Here is a 14,438-nt window from a genome sequence, read left to right on the forward strand (position 1 = left end):
TGTCGACTTTTTAGTTTGATTTGCACTAAAACACGCAGCCTGCAACACCAGTGTGTGTGTGGGTTAAGGTAAGGGTCTCGGAGGGTGGCATAATAGATGTTGCGGCCCTCAGAGGCATCTCTGGTCACAAGGCCTTTGGTACCAGGGGTACCTTTAACAAGGGACTTAAATGGGGCCCAGAGGGCCAATTGTGAAGACAGAGGGACAGTTTTGGGGGAAAACCCCAGTCCCTGTGAGCCCGATTGGCAGGGACCCAGGGCACACTCAGTAAAGTTAGCATCAAGTGTCTGGGAAAGAGTTAGGGGTAAACCATGATAAAAGGGGCACTTTCCTAAAATCAAACATTAACCTTCTTTTATTTGTTTTTTGCCTTTTAAAGCAGAGCCGCAATTTCTTCTTTTCCTCACCACTTATTTCTTGAAAGTGTTTCCAAGTGAATTGAGAAACGCTTTCAATAATCAGAGTGCCACCTCACTTTTCCCCCCAAAATTAACAATTCCAAAGTGTTGGAAGCTGGCTCTGTATATTCTATACCAAAGTAAGGAAGGTATAGTGTGCACAGAGTCCAGTGGGACCCCAAAGGTAGGCAGAGGTAAAACTAGATAGCACATTTGTGTTAGTGTGGGCGAGCAGTAAGGCTTTTTAGAGGGTAGTGTTAAGCATTTGTTGTACAAAATCAGGCAAGAAATGTCACACACAAAGACTACACTCAGACTAATTAGGTTTGCATCAAAAATATTAGTTATTTTATTTCTAAAACCAAGCCAGGCCTGGTGCAGCTACGTGAAATAATCCTTTGCATTATTTATGCAGTAAATTACAGTTGAATGCAGGTTAAAATGCGGTTAGTTGATTTATAGAGAAGTCAACAGTTAAAAATTGATTTTCAGTTACTTTACAGATTACTGTGCACGTTAGTTCTTGGATTACTTTTTTTATTACTTTTGCAAACAAGTCTGATATGCCTAGCTATCACACTGGGACATCTCCGAGACAAAAGGTAAGTAACACAGTTTTTGTATATTTGCAGTGTTTCAAGTTTTCATACAAACCAACACCACACTTACAAGATTTTTCAAGGAAAAGCAGTCAATGCAATCCTATGGGAGGAAAGGAAGATTTTTCAAGGAAAAGCAGTCAATGCAATCCTATGGAAGGAAATTAAGTTATCGGTTTACAGGTAAGTACTTTGGTGCTGGAGTTGGTATTCTAGGGTTAGCACCAGTGTTCCTCCAGTGTCACGGATGCACCCTTCAAGCACCCTCAGTCACACTAGGGCGGCCGGTTGCAGAGTGATGAGGCCCAATGTTAGCCAATGGGGGATACGGGGCTCCGGTTGGTGGCTGCTCACGGGCAGGCCATAAGGTTGTGGTAGCAAAGCTCCTGGTGTTAGGCTCAGGGCAAAGGGGATCCGATTTAGCACCCACAGCGATGACTGGGTGCTGTTTTGGCATCGCGTACCCTGTTGGTTTCAATGGAGATTCTCCTGTTGCAACAATTACTGCAGACTCTGGGACGAAGACGTTCTGGAGGTGACCACTGGCTGGAGAGGTAAGTCGGGATGCCTGGGGATGCTGAGACAACGTCGTTTGGGCCACCCATAGCTTTAGGAGGTCGGCGGAGGGATGTCTTTAGGTGTCCGGGAGGGAGGGGGGGGGGGGGGGGGGGGGGGGGGAAGAAAACACTAGAATGGGGCTGCAGGCGTCGTTTGGAGATTCGAGGCAGGTCAGACATCACCAGGTCTCAGATCAGGATTGCCAGGGAAGACCTCCTTGTGGTGTTGGGCCACTTGAACTCAAGTAGTGGCCGTCGGGTGCAGACTCACAGATTTGGTCGGAGCCAGAGTCTGTTGGTGAGCAAATCTGGTGTTCACAGGAGACAAAGTCTTGGTTTGGGAAGGCAGGGCGGGTCTACCCGGTTCTTGGGGGCTGCTGGCTGCAGTACACACTGGTTTCCCTGGAGCAGGTTCGAGGTGGGGACAGGCCGGTAGGGCTCGGGAAAAGTCAATAGGTGTCGTCTTCTTAGTTCTGCACAGTTTTTTCAGTCCTTCTTCTGGTCAGTTCTTGTTCGAGGAGACAAGGATCGAGTTTGTCCCTAAATACTCGATTTAGGGGGCGCTACATATAGGTAAAGGAAGGGACCAATGGCTTCCTTTCCTGGGGTGGGTACACTCCCTATTATGCCACCCTCCAGTGGGAGGGGGAATAGGCCTTTCTCTGGTTGGCTGGGTCCGCCCATCTGCAAGATGGTGGGGACCGAGTTGTTCTTCACCTCCCCCACCTGAGGGGTGGGTTTGGGAAAGGTGGGCACACCTTCCTTCCTCACTTGGTTTTCCTGCCGATTCTCCCGTCCAAAGTGGGGGTCAGAACCAGTGGTGGCTAGTTGCTGGAAGCTGCAAATGGCTGGGGTAGCTCACTAAGGCGGCAAGCCTTTGAGGCTTCCCCTTCGTGGGCACTGCCCATCCTGAGGGAGGAGGCTTGGCACCTCGTACCAGGATGTGCATTGTTTCAGGCCCCTGATAGCAGCAGGCTCTCGACCCAGGGGTCCAGAAATATGTCTGGTGGTGGCAGCTGCCAAGCAGACACTCAGCCAGGACACTAGGGGGCATCTCTAAGATGCCCTCTGAGTGCATTTTTCATTAAATCCAACACTGGCATCAGTGTGGGTTTAATGTGCTGAGAAGTTTGATACCAAACTTCCTCGTTTTCAGTAAAGCCATTATGGTGCTATGGAATTCGCAATGACAAACTCCGAGCACCATATACTCTTAATGGCATTACTGCACTTACAATGTCTAAGAATTGACTTAGACACTGTAGGGGTACAGGGCTCATGCACTTGTATCCTCGCCATTGGTATAGTGCACCCAGCTAGAGGGGTGGCTAACCAATGCCAGGCATGTAGGCATCGCACATATGGATGTGTGCCATGTCGACTACACTTTGTTCTGCACCAAAATGCGCAGACTTCTAGGGCAGTGTTTTGTGTAAAGGTACAGGGCACAATAAGTGCTGCAGCGCTTAGACCCTTCCCTGGCCACACAGCCCTAGGTACCTATGGTGCCACTTACAAGGAACTTCAATGCGGCCAAAGAGTGCCAATTGGGTTATGTATCAATTCAGTTTAAGGAAAGAACATAGGCCCTGGGTACCTGGTTGATAGGAACCCAGGGCACACTCAGTCAAAGCACATCAACAGTTTGCAAAAAAATGGGGGCACCAATGCAAAGAGGGGGCACTTTCTTACACAATGGAATTAAGATCTAGTCACAGTGAAGAAATCGAAGCCAGCTGAAGACTAAGGGATGGAATAATGGGACTTGTGGAAGATTTTCCAGTTGAGGTGATTAAGTGAAGACAAGCACCACCAATAATGTTGTCAAACATGATGATAAAAAAAGCTACTCTGCAGGTGTAGATGCCAGGTATCAAATTGGTAAGCATTCAAAGAGGCCAGAATGTGTATCCCAATTTCCCAAATGTACCATGGTTTTCCAGAGGGCTTTTCCCAGCAAAACTAGGTGTGTCTATCAGCAATTCAGTTTACAGTGAGGATTATACAAGAAAATGTATTAACTTAAAATCTCAGACAATGTTTGGAGACAGGCTGAACACAAAGACTACTTTCAGAAGCTTCCCCTCCTAAAGTGCCTCTGCTGTACATCTAAATAGATACAAGAATGAACACCTTTGGTTACATACCAATCAAAGTTTTTAAGCACTGGCCAGACGCAGTGTCCCAAATTCGGCTGTCAAAAAAGTGGGAGGGAAAAAAAAAAATCACTTCAAATTACAGAAACCGAGAAAGAGTAAAGTTTTCAAAATGCTAGTAGAAGAGGTTTTACATTATCTGTACAAAACTAAGCAGGTGATTACATTTGTAACGTTATTTCAGACGGATATGTGTATGCTGTGTACTGACTAAAACTGTGACATAACAGTAAAATATTTACTTCCCAAAGACCATCATAGCTACGGATATGTGTATGCTGTGTACTGACTAAAACAGTGACACAACAGTAAAATATTTACTTACCAAAGACCATCATAGCTACTTGAAACTATTAAGGAGCCATCACGATTAAAATGGACCTAAAAGTGAATAAACATGAGGATTTACATTTCTAGATGACATTAACCATCCAAAAAGTAACCTGCTGCTTTCCAAAGAAAAGCAGTTTTAGTTTTCTCTAGATGGGAGGAAAACTACTGCTCTCTATTTAAAAAGGAACTTACAGCTGACACTGGATCAGAGTGTGCAGGTAGGGTCTTAAGGCACTTTCCAGTCTTCACATCCCAAATTCTAACACTTTCATCAAACTGTAGAATGAAGTAAGCAAAACATGCATAAAGTTACAAGAGAGAAATGTTAAGTGCCACATCCTGTTCATAACAAATCAAACTTTAAACATGAACGCAATCATGTATGAAAAAAGGACTGCATTTTAGGCACTATTTAATCCAGTCAAGGTGTCCTGCATCTTACATTTAGGTATGATTTCTTAACATGAGAAACAAACAAGGGCAATCAATACTCACAGATCCTGACACAATGAGGTTAGACTGGGGGTTGAAGTTGCAGCAGAAAACGTAGTTACTGTGACCCTTCAGGGTCTTTAAGCATTTTCCCTAAAAATACAAACACAACTTTTCAATACATTGCTTCCAAAAGAGGTCCAGCTGTGTTCAAAAAGACATTCGACATATCAATTAGATGTTATACTTCCATATGAAGGAAAAATTGGCCAAATCTAATGATCAATATCTCAAAAACCTGTCACATTTTCTGAATGCTTCCCACCTAAAGTATACAATTAGTGTACAAATAGCCTTGCAGGGACAGGCATCAGAGGCCCAGGCATTGCTAAGAACAAAGGGCAGGCATTCTTTCACAGTTTGAGCAAAAAGGTAAAGAGAAGTGGATAGAAAAAAGATTATGGTCTGGCGAAATGTGGAGTGAACCTGGGAAAAAGTTATGATGGCAGAGCTTAAGTGAGAACTCCATGTGGTATTACCTACAACATTTTTGGAAGTGGTGAATGGAGACTGTGGAAGTGACTAAATGGCTAGGTTGAAACAACTGCATTGTATAAGACAATAAAAATTCAAATATTTTGTTCGTTTAATAAAAATCTGCAATCCTTACCGAACTGACGTCCCAGATCTTTAGCGTTTTGTCATCAGAAGCAGACACAAGAAGGTTGGAATCAGACGACCAAGCAACATCAGAGATTCCCTAATTAAAACAAAAACAGAAATGAGCAAAACCAGCTAAAATAATACTTCCCAAATCATTATGTTAATCCTTCATGTGGGGCACAATTTTGATTCAAACTGAAAAATGATTGACATTTTTCTTCCTTTCCTTATGTGTAACCAAGTGTAAAATCATCAACATTCCCCAACGTTCTATAGTATTCCTGTTATGAAGCATTATGATTCCCAACAGAGATACCATCATGTCCTGAAAGCTCGAACACTTACTTTCCTACAATTTAATTAAAATATCCTGAAGTTTATGAGCCAATATCCCATCCCACAGCTTCCTCACTTAAATCTATATATGGCTTAGTTTTCTTGTATTGTTGTGCAAAATTTTGTAACAGGTTTTTCTAACAAGTAGTACAACTATCCAAGAAGCACAGTATCACCTGGAAGCTCACATTTACAATTTCGCTCGATAACACTTCTGAATTGCATCCTTCCCCTCATCAGTCCCCTGTCTACTTATTAAGTCACTTCCATCAACTGTAATCAAATCTTCCTTGCCAATGCATGAGCCCAGGCTGTAATTTGACCATTAATCACATCACCACACCCATCCTTTGCACTTTAACATTTAGTGGCTCGCTTGGATGTATTTTTACCACTAGACCAGAGTTCTTCAATCTGTGGGGCTCGACCCCCCCAGGGGGGCGCAACACCATCTCAGGGGGGCGAGCACTCCACACAAAGATCTTGCCTTTCAGAGTCTTTTACTGTCCCGAGGTGTGTCAAGTTCAAATGGGAATTCTCCCGTAACTGAGGGCTGGAGGGGGGAGGGGAGGGGAAATAGATAGGGCAGGACGTGTGCCTTTGTCACGTTAAGAGCTAACAGTTAACCTTCCCAGGTGGGGGTTAATTGGTAGAGCTTGGATGCTTCAGCTGCAGTGGGAGGCAGGGTCTCCTCTGCTAAAAAACGAACAGACAGTCCTGTTCCTTTGCGTTCGATTTCAAAGCAGAGGAGACTCCATGCCTCCCACTGCAGCTGAAAGGACGGTCTTTCCTTGCTTTCAGTTTTAGCAAAGTAGACATCCTGCCTCCCAAAGCAGCTGAATCATTTCAGCTTTACCAGTTTAACCCCGTCCTGGGAGGAAGCTCTTAGTAGAAAGTAGACAAAGTTTTTATATTTGCTGCTCAAAGTAAGCACAGATAAGTGCTGACAATACAGCTTCAGGTGACTTATTTTTGTACCAACTGGGCCATCAAAATAATGAGCTGGCAGCCCCAACCATAAAACTGGAAGTTTGTGGAAGATCAGCACATTTATTTCGTCCACCCTGATCCCTGGTTAATGCCATAATAGCAATAGTTTAACATATATGAAACACTAAGCTGCCGTCAATAACCTGCTGAGTTAGTTCAAGTGTCTGGGAATGCACCCTGCATTCAGACATCTGGCTCTCATTCTTGCCCTTCACTTTCATGCTCACACCACTCACACTGATCACCATGCACTCACAGCGATCTCCCTGCACTCACAGCGATCTCCCTGCACTCACAGCGATCTCCCTGCACTCACAGCGATCTCCCTGCACTCACACCATTCACCCTCTCACCCTGCACTCACAGCGATCACAATGCACTCACACTGATCACCCGCTCACCCTGGACTCACACTGATAACTCTGCACTCACAAAGCACTTGTGCTGTTCACCCTGTAACTCACCCTGCAGTCACACAAGCACACTACTCACCCTGCACTCATGAAACACTTCACTCACACGTCTCCCTTTCTGCTCAATGTGCATACTCACTCAAATAAGACTATCACTAACCATACAGTCATTTGTCCCACTCTGCACTGGCAGCCGCACCCAAATTCACATGGACACCTCACTCACCCTGCAGTCACTCCACTTACCCTTCTCTCACACTGTCGCATAACTCACTGTGCACTCACATGGGCACTCATACTACCCAAAAAGTGCAGAGGGTTAATGTGCCTGCTATAAAGAATGTGTACCATGTAGACCAAAGAACCGAGTGTGGGTAAACTGAGTAGCGCTATAAAAAAATAAAATGTTTGCCAGAAAAGAAAGATCGGTTGCATTGTTGGTGAGTGGTAGTGAGGAAATTCAGGGAGAAGGAGGAAATGGGGAGGGGGGCCAAAACAGACCGTTGGACTATGTGCATCCAGTGCTAGGGCCAGCCCTGGATGGGAGTGTTCGCCCCCCCGAAGTTCGGGTCTAGTTGCGCCCCTGTACACAAGTATGGGCATGTCTTGCCCCATCAAAGATGAAGTACTGTAACAGATTCCATACATTTCTGTCAGGTGGTGGGGGGCCCCCCAACATCTAAAAACATTCCGCTGGGGGGCTCAACCTACAAAGGTTTGAAGACCTCTGCACTAGACTATCAACACTCCCTTATTTAAGGGGAGAGCAACCATTGGGTTTCTGACAGCAGAGCCTCAGCCTTCTGGTTAATCTCAAGCACAGCGACTCCTGCTGATCATAATGGCATTAGTGGAGTTAAACTACCGTATTTTCCGGCGTATAAGAAGACTTTTTAACCCTTTGAAATGGTCTCGAAAGTCGGGGGTCGTCTTATACGCCAGGGAAAAAATTTTTGGGAGTGGAAAAAACCACCAAACTGTCTTGAGCCTTTGTATTATTGGGAAGGCATGGTGTAAAATATGTATCATTTTGTCAGTAGAGGGTGCTATTGCTTCAGTAAACGTGCTATGGTTGTGTTTGCACGTCGAAGCCTTTTCTGCTAAGCATTGGTCTTCTGTAATCTTGTTTGGCCGACTAAATAAGCATTGCTGTTGCAGAACGTGCTTAGTTTGGTTTGATGGTTGTGTTTGTATTCTGTTGCAAAGTTTTACATGGGATTATGTACGATGTGTGTGTGATGGAGTTGTACACGGAAGACGTTAAGGAGTGTTCTGTATGGGTCTCATGGGCTCCCTATTCAAGCTGAAATGCGCAGAGCAAGGAATTGAAGGACGCGGTGCAGCTTGCGGTTGTGCTGGAAAGGAACCCAGGGCAGACGTGTGCTATTCACGACTGACACGCTATCACTAGAGTTATGCAGCTCTATAACAAAGGCAACGAGAGGTATGCAGCAGGGAAAGACAAACGTATGTGCAAGGCTGAGCAGAGTTATGCTGCAAGAAATGCTAAATTATGCAGTATGATGCGGTACAACATGTAGCAGTATAATAATTGTTTGGGCCTTTTAACAACTACTTATGTCTACCGTACATGTTTGATGAAATGACGTTGGAAGAGGGGTAGTCTTATACGGTGAGTATAGCATGAAACCTACATTTTATCAAGAAAAGTAGGGTGGTCGTCTTATACGCCCAGTCGTCTTATACGCCGGAAAACACAGTAATTTAGAGCTATCCCGCCGACACCATTCTAGTCAACTTCATTCATGCCCAGAACTCACAGCAGATCATAACGTCCTAGGCATGAAAAATGTGCATCAAGAATATTTAATGTTATTTTCCAAACATTTATTTTAGATAATAAAATCAACACAGACCGATGCAGAGTGGTTATACAGGAAAACTTGTGTTGCACTGTTTACCTATATAGTTCGAGGATTCCACACAATTTGTATTTCTTTACTTTGATATTTTATTGGATATTTTTGGATATTTTCAATGTTTTATCTTGAATTCATTCATTCATTAGTTTCTCATTATTTCAACATCAGTGACAAGTAATTCTTAATATTCCAATGCATTTCGGGCGATATCATTACGCCCTTCATCAGGGAATCAATACTATGAAAAAAACAAAAAATATGAAAAAACGTCACTACCTAGATAAATGTGATGAGTCTTATCAAAACAGAGCATCATTATTAAAAAAGCATGACTGTGCATTCCTACATAAGAGAATGAAACGTCTACATTTGGGTACAACATAGTAGAAGACTATTGTCCTTGTCTAGGTTGCATGCATACACTCACGTGTCACTGTTCTTCTCTTAGGAGGGTATGTCTGGAAAAATATAGTGAAATGACGGGTGTAAGCTTAATGTTCTAACAGCACTATTCTTAAAAACTCAATACAGTCATGGCCGATAGTTCATAGGACACACTGACCTCGTAATCACAATCTCAGCGTTTAGTTCAGCAAAACCTCTCCGACTCCATTATCAAACGGTTGCCAAGGATACGAACAAGCTGAAATACTATTAGATGCTGCTCCGCTCACGTGACACGGAGCGTCATCTCAAACACGGAGCTCAATGTCGGCTCGGGAACATCCTCTAAACTGTGCTTAAACGTGAAGACAATGCATCAGTCCTAGTTAGTGCTGTATAGAGTTCAATTGTCATTAAACTTACCCATATTAAAAAATAAATCGGAAAAAATTATAAGTATCCCTACTGGGATTCGAACCTCTTGTGCCCAGCAAAACAAATCTAACCTCGATCGCGGTGTGCTATCGTGGAACACATTTACAGTGAAAGAAAAAGACAGAAAGGTGGAGAAAAAGTAAATATGCACTGAATAATCAGTCAGTGAACGGTAAACTATAACAAAATGAACATCACAGTAAATATTATCACAGGTGTCCAGTCCCGGGTGAGGACGGGCAGGCATACAATGATGCACGTTCAATTAGAGGTAACATGACAGTTCGCTCCGTTCGTTGAGCCCATTCGGGCTTTGCGTGCACAGTTTATGTATCCAATAGTTCTCACGTTGTAGTAGGTGTTTAGTATTGTCTCTTCCTTCTATTTTTTCTGCTATTTCCAACACCATGTATTGTAATTGCGAGATGTTATGTTTTGCCTCAGTTGGATACCCTCTATGACAAGAGTCAAGAGAATAACATCGGACAGCATACAGGCGAAAACTTCTTTGGATGAAATGGCCACAAGATTTGCTAATAGAGGGTATCCAACTGAGGTGATAGATAAAGCGAGAAAAAGAGTGGATGTGATGGATAGAAAGGACCTACTAAAACCGTCCGAAAAGCATGAGGAAGCTCGCATAGTAGCGGTGTCGAAATTCTCCACCCAAAGTCATAACTTTAAAAGAATCATCACCAAACACTGGAATATGCTGAGGTCAGAACCTGACTTCCAACATGATTTTGATCAAGTTCCTATATTCGCACATACTAGAGCTCAAAACATGGGGGAAATCCTCAAGCAGCGCAAACCCCAAACCAAATCATTCAAAGGAACTAAACCCTGTCTAAGTTGTGGAAGCTGCAACAATATCATTAAAGGCAATACCATTAATCATCCGATGAAGGGATATAACATCAGAGTCAATGTTAATGCCACATGCAATACCAAAAATGTCATTTACGCACTGAAATGCCCGTGCGGAAAACTATATGTGGGAAAAACGGAAAGAAGCATAAGAACACGACTGACGGAACATAAATCGAACATTAGGCTCAAAAGTGTGAAGTCCACCGTAGCCGCCCACTTCACTGAGGCAAAACATAACATCTCGCAATTACAATACATGGTGTTGGAAATAGCAGAAAAAATAGAAGGAAGAGACAATACTAAACACCTACTACAACGTGAGAACTATTGGATACATAAACTGTGCACGCAAAGCCCGAATGGGCTCAACGAACGGAGCGAACTGTCATGTTACCTCTAATTGAACGTGCATCATTGTATGCCTGCCCGTCCTCACCCGGGACTGGACACCTGTGATAATATTTACTGTGATGTTCATTTTGTTATAGTTTACCGTTCACTGACTGATTATTCAGTGCATATTTACTTTTTCTCCACCTTTCTGTCTTTTTCTTTCACTGTAAATGTGTTCCACGATAGCACACCGCGATCGAGGTTAGATTTGTTTTGCTGGGCATAAGAGGTTCGAATCCCAGTAGGGATACTTATAATTTTTTCCGATTTATTTTTTAATATGGGTAAGTTTAATGACAATTGAACTCTATACAGCACTAACTAGGACTGATGCATTGTCTTCACGTTTAAGCACAGTTTAGAGGATGTTCCCGAGCCGACATTGAGCTCCGTGTTTGAGATGACGCTCCGTGTCACGTGAGCGGAGCAGCATCTAATAGTATTTCAGCTTGTTCGTATCCTTGGCAACCGTTTGATAATGGAGTCGGAGAGGTTTTGCTGAACTAAACGCTGAGATTGTGATTACGAGGTCAGTGTGTCCTATGAACTATCAGCCATGACTGTATTGAGTTTTTAAGAATAGTGCTGTTAGAACATTAAGCTTACACCCGTCATTTCACTATATTTTTCCAGACATACCCTCCTAAGAGAAGAACAGTGACACGTGAGTGTATGCATGCAACCTAGACAAGGACAATAGTCTTCTACTATGTTGTACCCAAATGTAGACGTTTCATTCTCTTATGTAGGAATGCACAGTCATGCTTTTTTAATAATGATGCTCTGTTTTGATAAGACTCATCACATTTATCTAGGTAGTGACGTTTTTTCATATTTTTTGTTTTTTTCATAGTATTGATTCCCTGATGAAGGGCGTAATGATATCGCCCGAAATGCATTGGAATATTAAGAATTACTTGTCACTGATGTTGAAATAATGAGAAACTAATGAATGAATGAATTCAAGATAAAACATTGAAAATATCCAAAAATATCCAATAAAATATCAAAGTAAAGAAATACAAATTGTGTGGAATCCTCTGACTACAAGGGAGGAGATAAAGGAGTGCCCAAGGGGATGTCCCTAGTGCTTCACTAGAGACACAACGTGTTACTTTGTCTATCAGGCGCCCAGGGACGTTGGCCGCCACCCACGGAGCACCCAAAAAGGAACGAACAGTGTCATACACAGGTTGTGCACTCATTCCACAATACAGATATACCTATATAGTTCCCCACCATACCGGTAGAAGAACATCACCATCATGCGGGTGGGGAATTCTAAAGCGGAAAAGTACACAGTTAATATATGGTCTGGTAGTTCTTGAACAGGTTCCAGCTTTGAACAAGTGTGCTGGTTCCCCAATTTGTTGTTAATCTCGTATTGTGCATTCTTTGCAATTATCAGATCTTTAAGTAGGTTTGCCACAGCATGCTCCTATGAAGAAAGCTATTCATTGCAGATTTGGATTACAGGTTCTATTCTGATTGTACGAAAGGGCCTCTTTTTATACGATTTCTCTATCGCCCCCTCCATTTATTTGGGGGCGGATGCTGCTGGTTTTTCGAATCGGAATACACACTAGGCCCTGTTGTCCAGGCCCCAGTACGGGTGCTCTGAGCCCCAAAATACTAGACTGGCTTACTTAGCTTGCACAGAAGTTCCTAGTATATGGTACATGAGGTACACTGGGCTAGTAAGTCAAGTGTAACCAGTGGTCTGCAACACTAGTTGTACCACCATTGTTGGGACCGAGGAAACACATGGCTCTAGGTCTGACATAGCAGCCTAGTCGGGCAACTTCCAGCTAGCTTACTCAACGTAGCAAAATGACCATTTTGCAAAGGCCAACCTACCTTTTTAAATATCTGCAAGTCACCCCTAAGGTAGGCCTAATATACCCATAAGGCAGGGTGTCAATTGTTAATTAGAAGAAATTTAGAATTTACATCTTACATGTTCTGACAGTAACAACTCGCAATTGAAAGCTGGTAGCCCCACTGGCCAACATGAAGTTTCATAACCTCACTCGCTAACTTCATATGTGACCACCAAACACGGTACTTCAATGTATCCAATTAATCGGAGCATTAAACCACACTTATTTCTGAAGTCAGATTTAAATTAACTTTTAAGCCAAAGGTGGCTTTAGAAAGTCGCCACTATGTGGCCCAAACCAGTTTGCCCTTGGGATGGGAGGAGGTGCAACATCCTCCAGCAAGAGGACTATACTCAGCCCTCTCCTTTGTGTAGGCAGAAAGGGTAGCATCTACTCCAAAGAGGGAAAATCCATTGTAGAACCAGTTTTCCGGGAGGAGTACCTTATGCTAGGTACACCCTAGGGTTGTGCCCAGAGCTGCTCACAGGGAAAGAAGCCCAGAGTTAACTTGGTTTTAGGTGGAGAAGTTGGACTTAAGAGATTTGTTTGGGGCCAAACATCTCTGAAGTGATGTCAAGTGGGAAAGGTTGCCCCATGGGAACTATTGCCCATTGGCTGGTGAGTCCTCATCTCCCACAAACGTGAAGATGGCATAAAAGTGGCACTCACTCTTTAGATCACTACTGGACTGGAATGAGATGGACTGCCCTGCTGCTCCCTGTACCAAGCAAAGAGGGGCTGCACTAAAGAATGGATCGCATCCAAAGGACCCGCAAATAGTATGGTACCCACTCATGGAATTGTGCCAGGACATATGAGATGTCTGCAAGGAATGGTTGGCGAACCTCCAAATATGCTACAGGGCCATCACAAACTAATGAAACTTGCACCCCTCGAGAGCCCAAAACACCTGAACGCCACTAGTTGTCAGAGTGCCTGCTAGGCGACCAAGTCACAACCCTCACGAGGTGCCCCCTGATCCGTTGGATCTGTGACCGAAGTAAGAGTGGACTGTTTTCAAGAAAGATATTTACTTGCCTGTAAAGAACTGTTGAGACAGGTCTAATCGGGAGACCAGGTTACTGGTGACGACTGGACCAGCAGTAGCCTCCCCTCGTGGGAGGAAAAAGTACAGAGGCTGGAGAAGACAAATAACACTTGTGGATACCAGAATGGCTCTGGCACTTGCTGCATTGCTTCAACATCCAAAGCATCTTCTGAGTCCTCAGCATCCTGAATCCCATCAATCAGCACCGCTTCTTGGATGGACCATGGTAAACAGAGGACCGCGAGACTGGTGGACCTGACCGGTAACGGTATCCCTGGACTGTAGTGACCGTTGGGAACCTGTGAATAGCTCCAACCTGTTGTGGCCCATTCAAGTGAAGATGGATAAGGAACCACCAAGCCATTTAAAACGATTTACTGCAGTCTTTTTAAAGTGAACTGTGATTTACTTCTCTGGTTTCCTTTTATAGATTTTTGTCGTTTTGGTGTCTAAAGATAAAGCACAACCCATTTTTAGAAACTGGTGTCAGATTTTTATTTTGTTGTGTTTCTTATTACTGTTTTGGTACATCTATATGCTTTAGACTTTGTTCCTTTGTTTAAGCCGGACTGCTCTGTACCACAACTACCCAGGACGGAGGTAACAGTTTTATTAAAGTACCCAACTATACCGGATAGAGATTGTGCTATTATATGATGAGGTCTTAC

At 43.5% G+C, this 14,438-nt stretch overlaps 1 protein-coding gene across 2 annotated transcripts in view; it reads right to left on the bottom strand.

Moving 5' to 3' along the window:
- The window catches only part of WDR5 (WD repeat domain 5), a 140,063-nt gene that overhangs the window by 72,758 nt on the left and 52,867 nt on the right, over positions 1 to 14,438 (bottom strand). For both annotated transcript variants that reach the window (XM_086921057.1, XM_086921058.1), the window contains exons 6-10: positions 5,146 to 5,235; positions 4,539 to 4,628; positions 4,236 to 4,319; positions 4,036 to 4,091; positions 3,702 to 3,748 (exon numbers count right to left, since the gene is read on the bottom strand). In XM_086921057.1, the coding sequence (XP_086777183.1) occupies positions 3,702 to 3,748; positions 4,036 to 4,091; positions 4,236 to 4,319; positions 4,539 to 4,628; positions 5,146 to 5,235 (367 nt within the window). The remainder of the gene's footprint in view (positions 1 to 3,701; positions 3,749 to 4,035; positions 4,092 to 4,235; positions 4,320 to 4,538; positions 4,629 to 5,145; positions 5,236 to 14,438) is intronic.

This window comes from Lissotriton vulgaris, chromosome 5 (genome assembly GCF_964263255.1).
Source record: "Lissotriton vulgaris chromosome 5, aLisVul1.2, whole genome shotgun sequence".
Classification (NCBI taxonomy): domain Eukaryota; kingdom Metazoa; phylum Chordata; class Amphibia; order Caudata; family Salamandridae; genus Lissotriton; species Lissotriton vulgaris.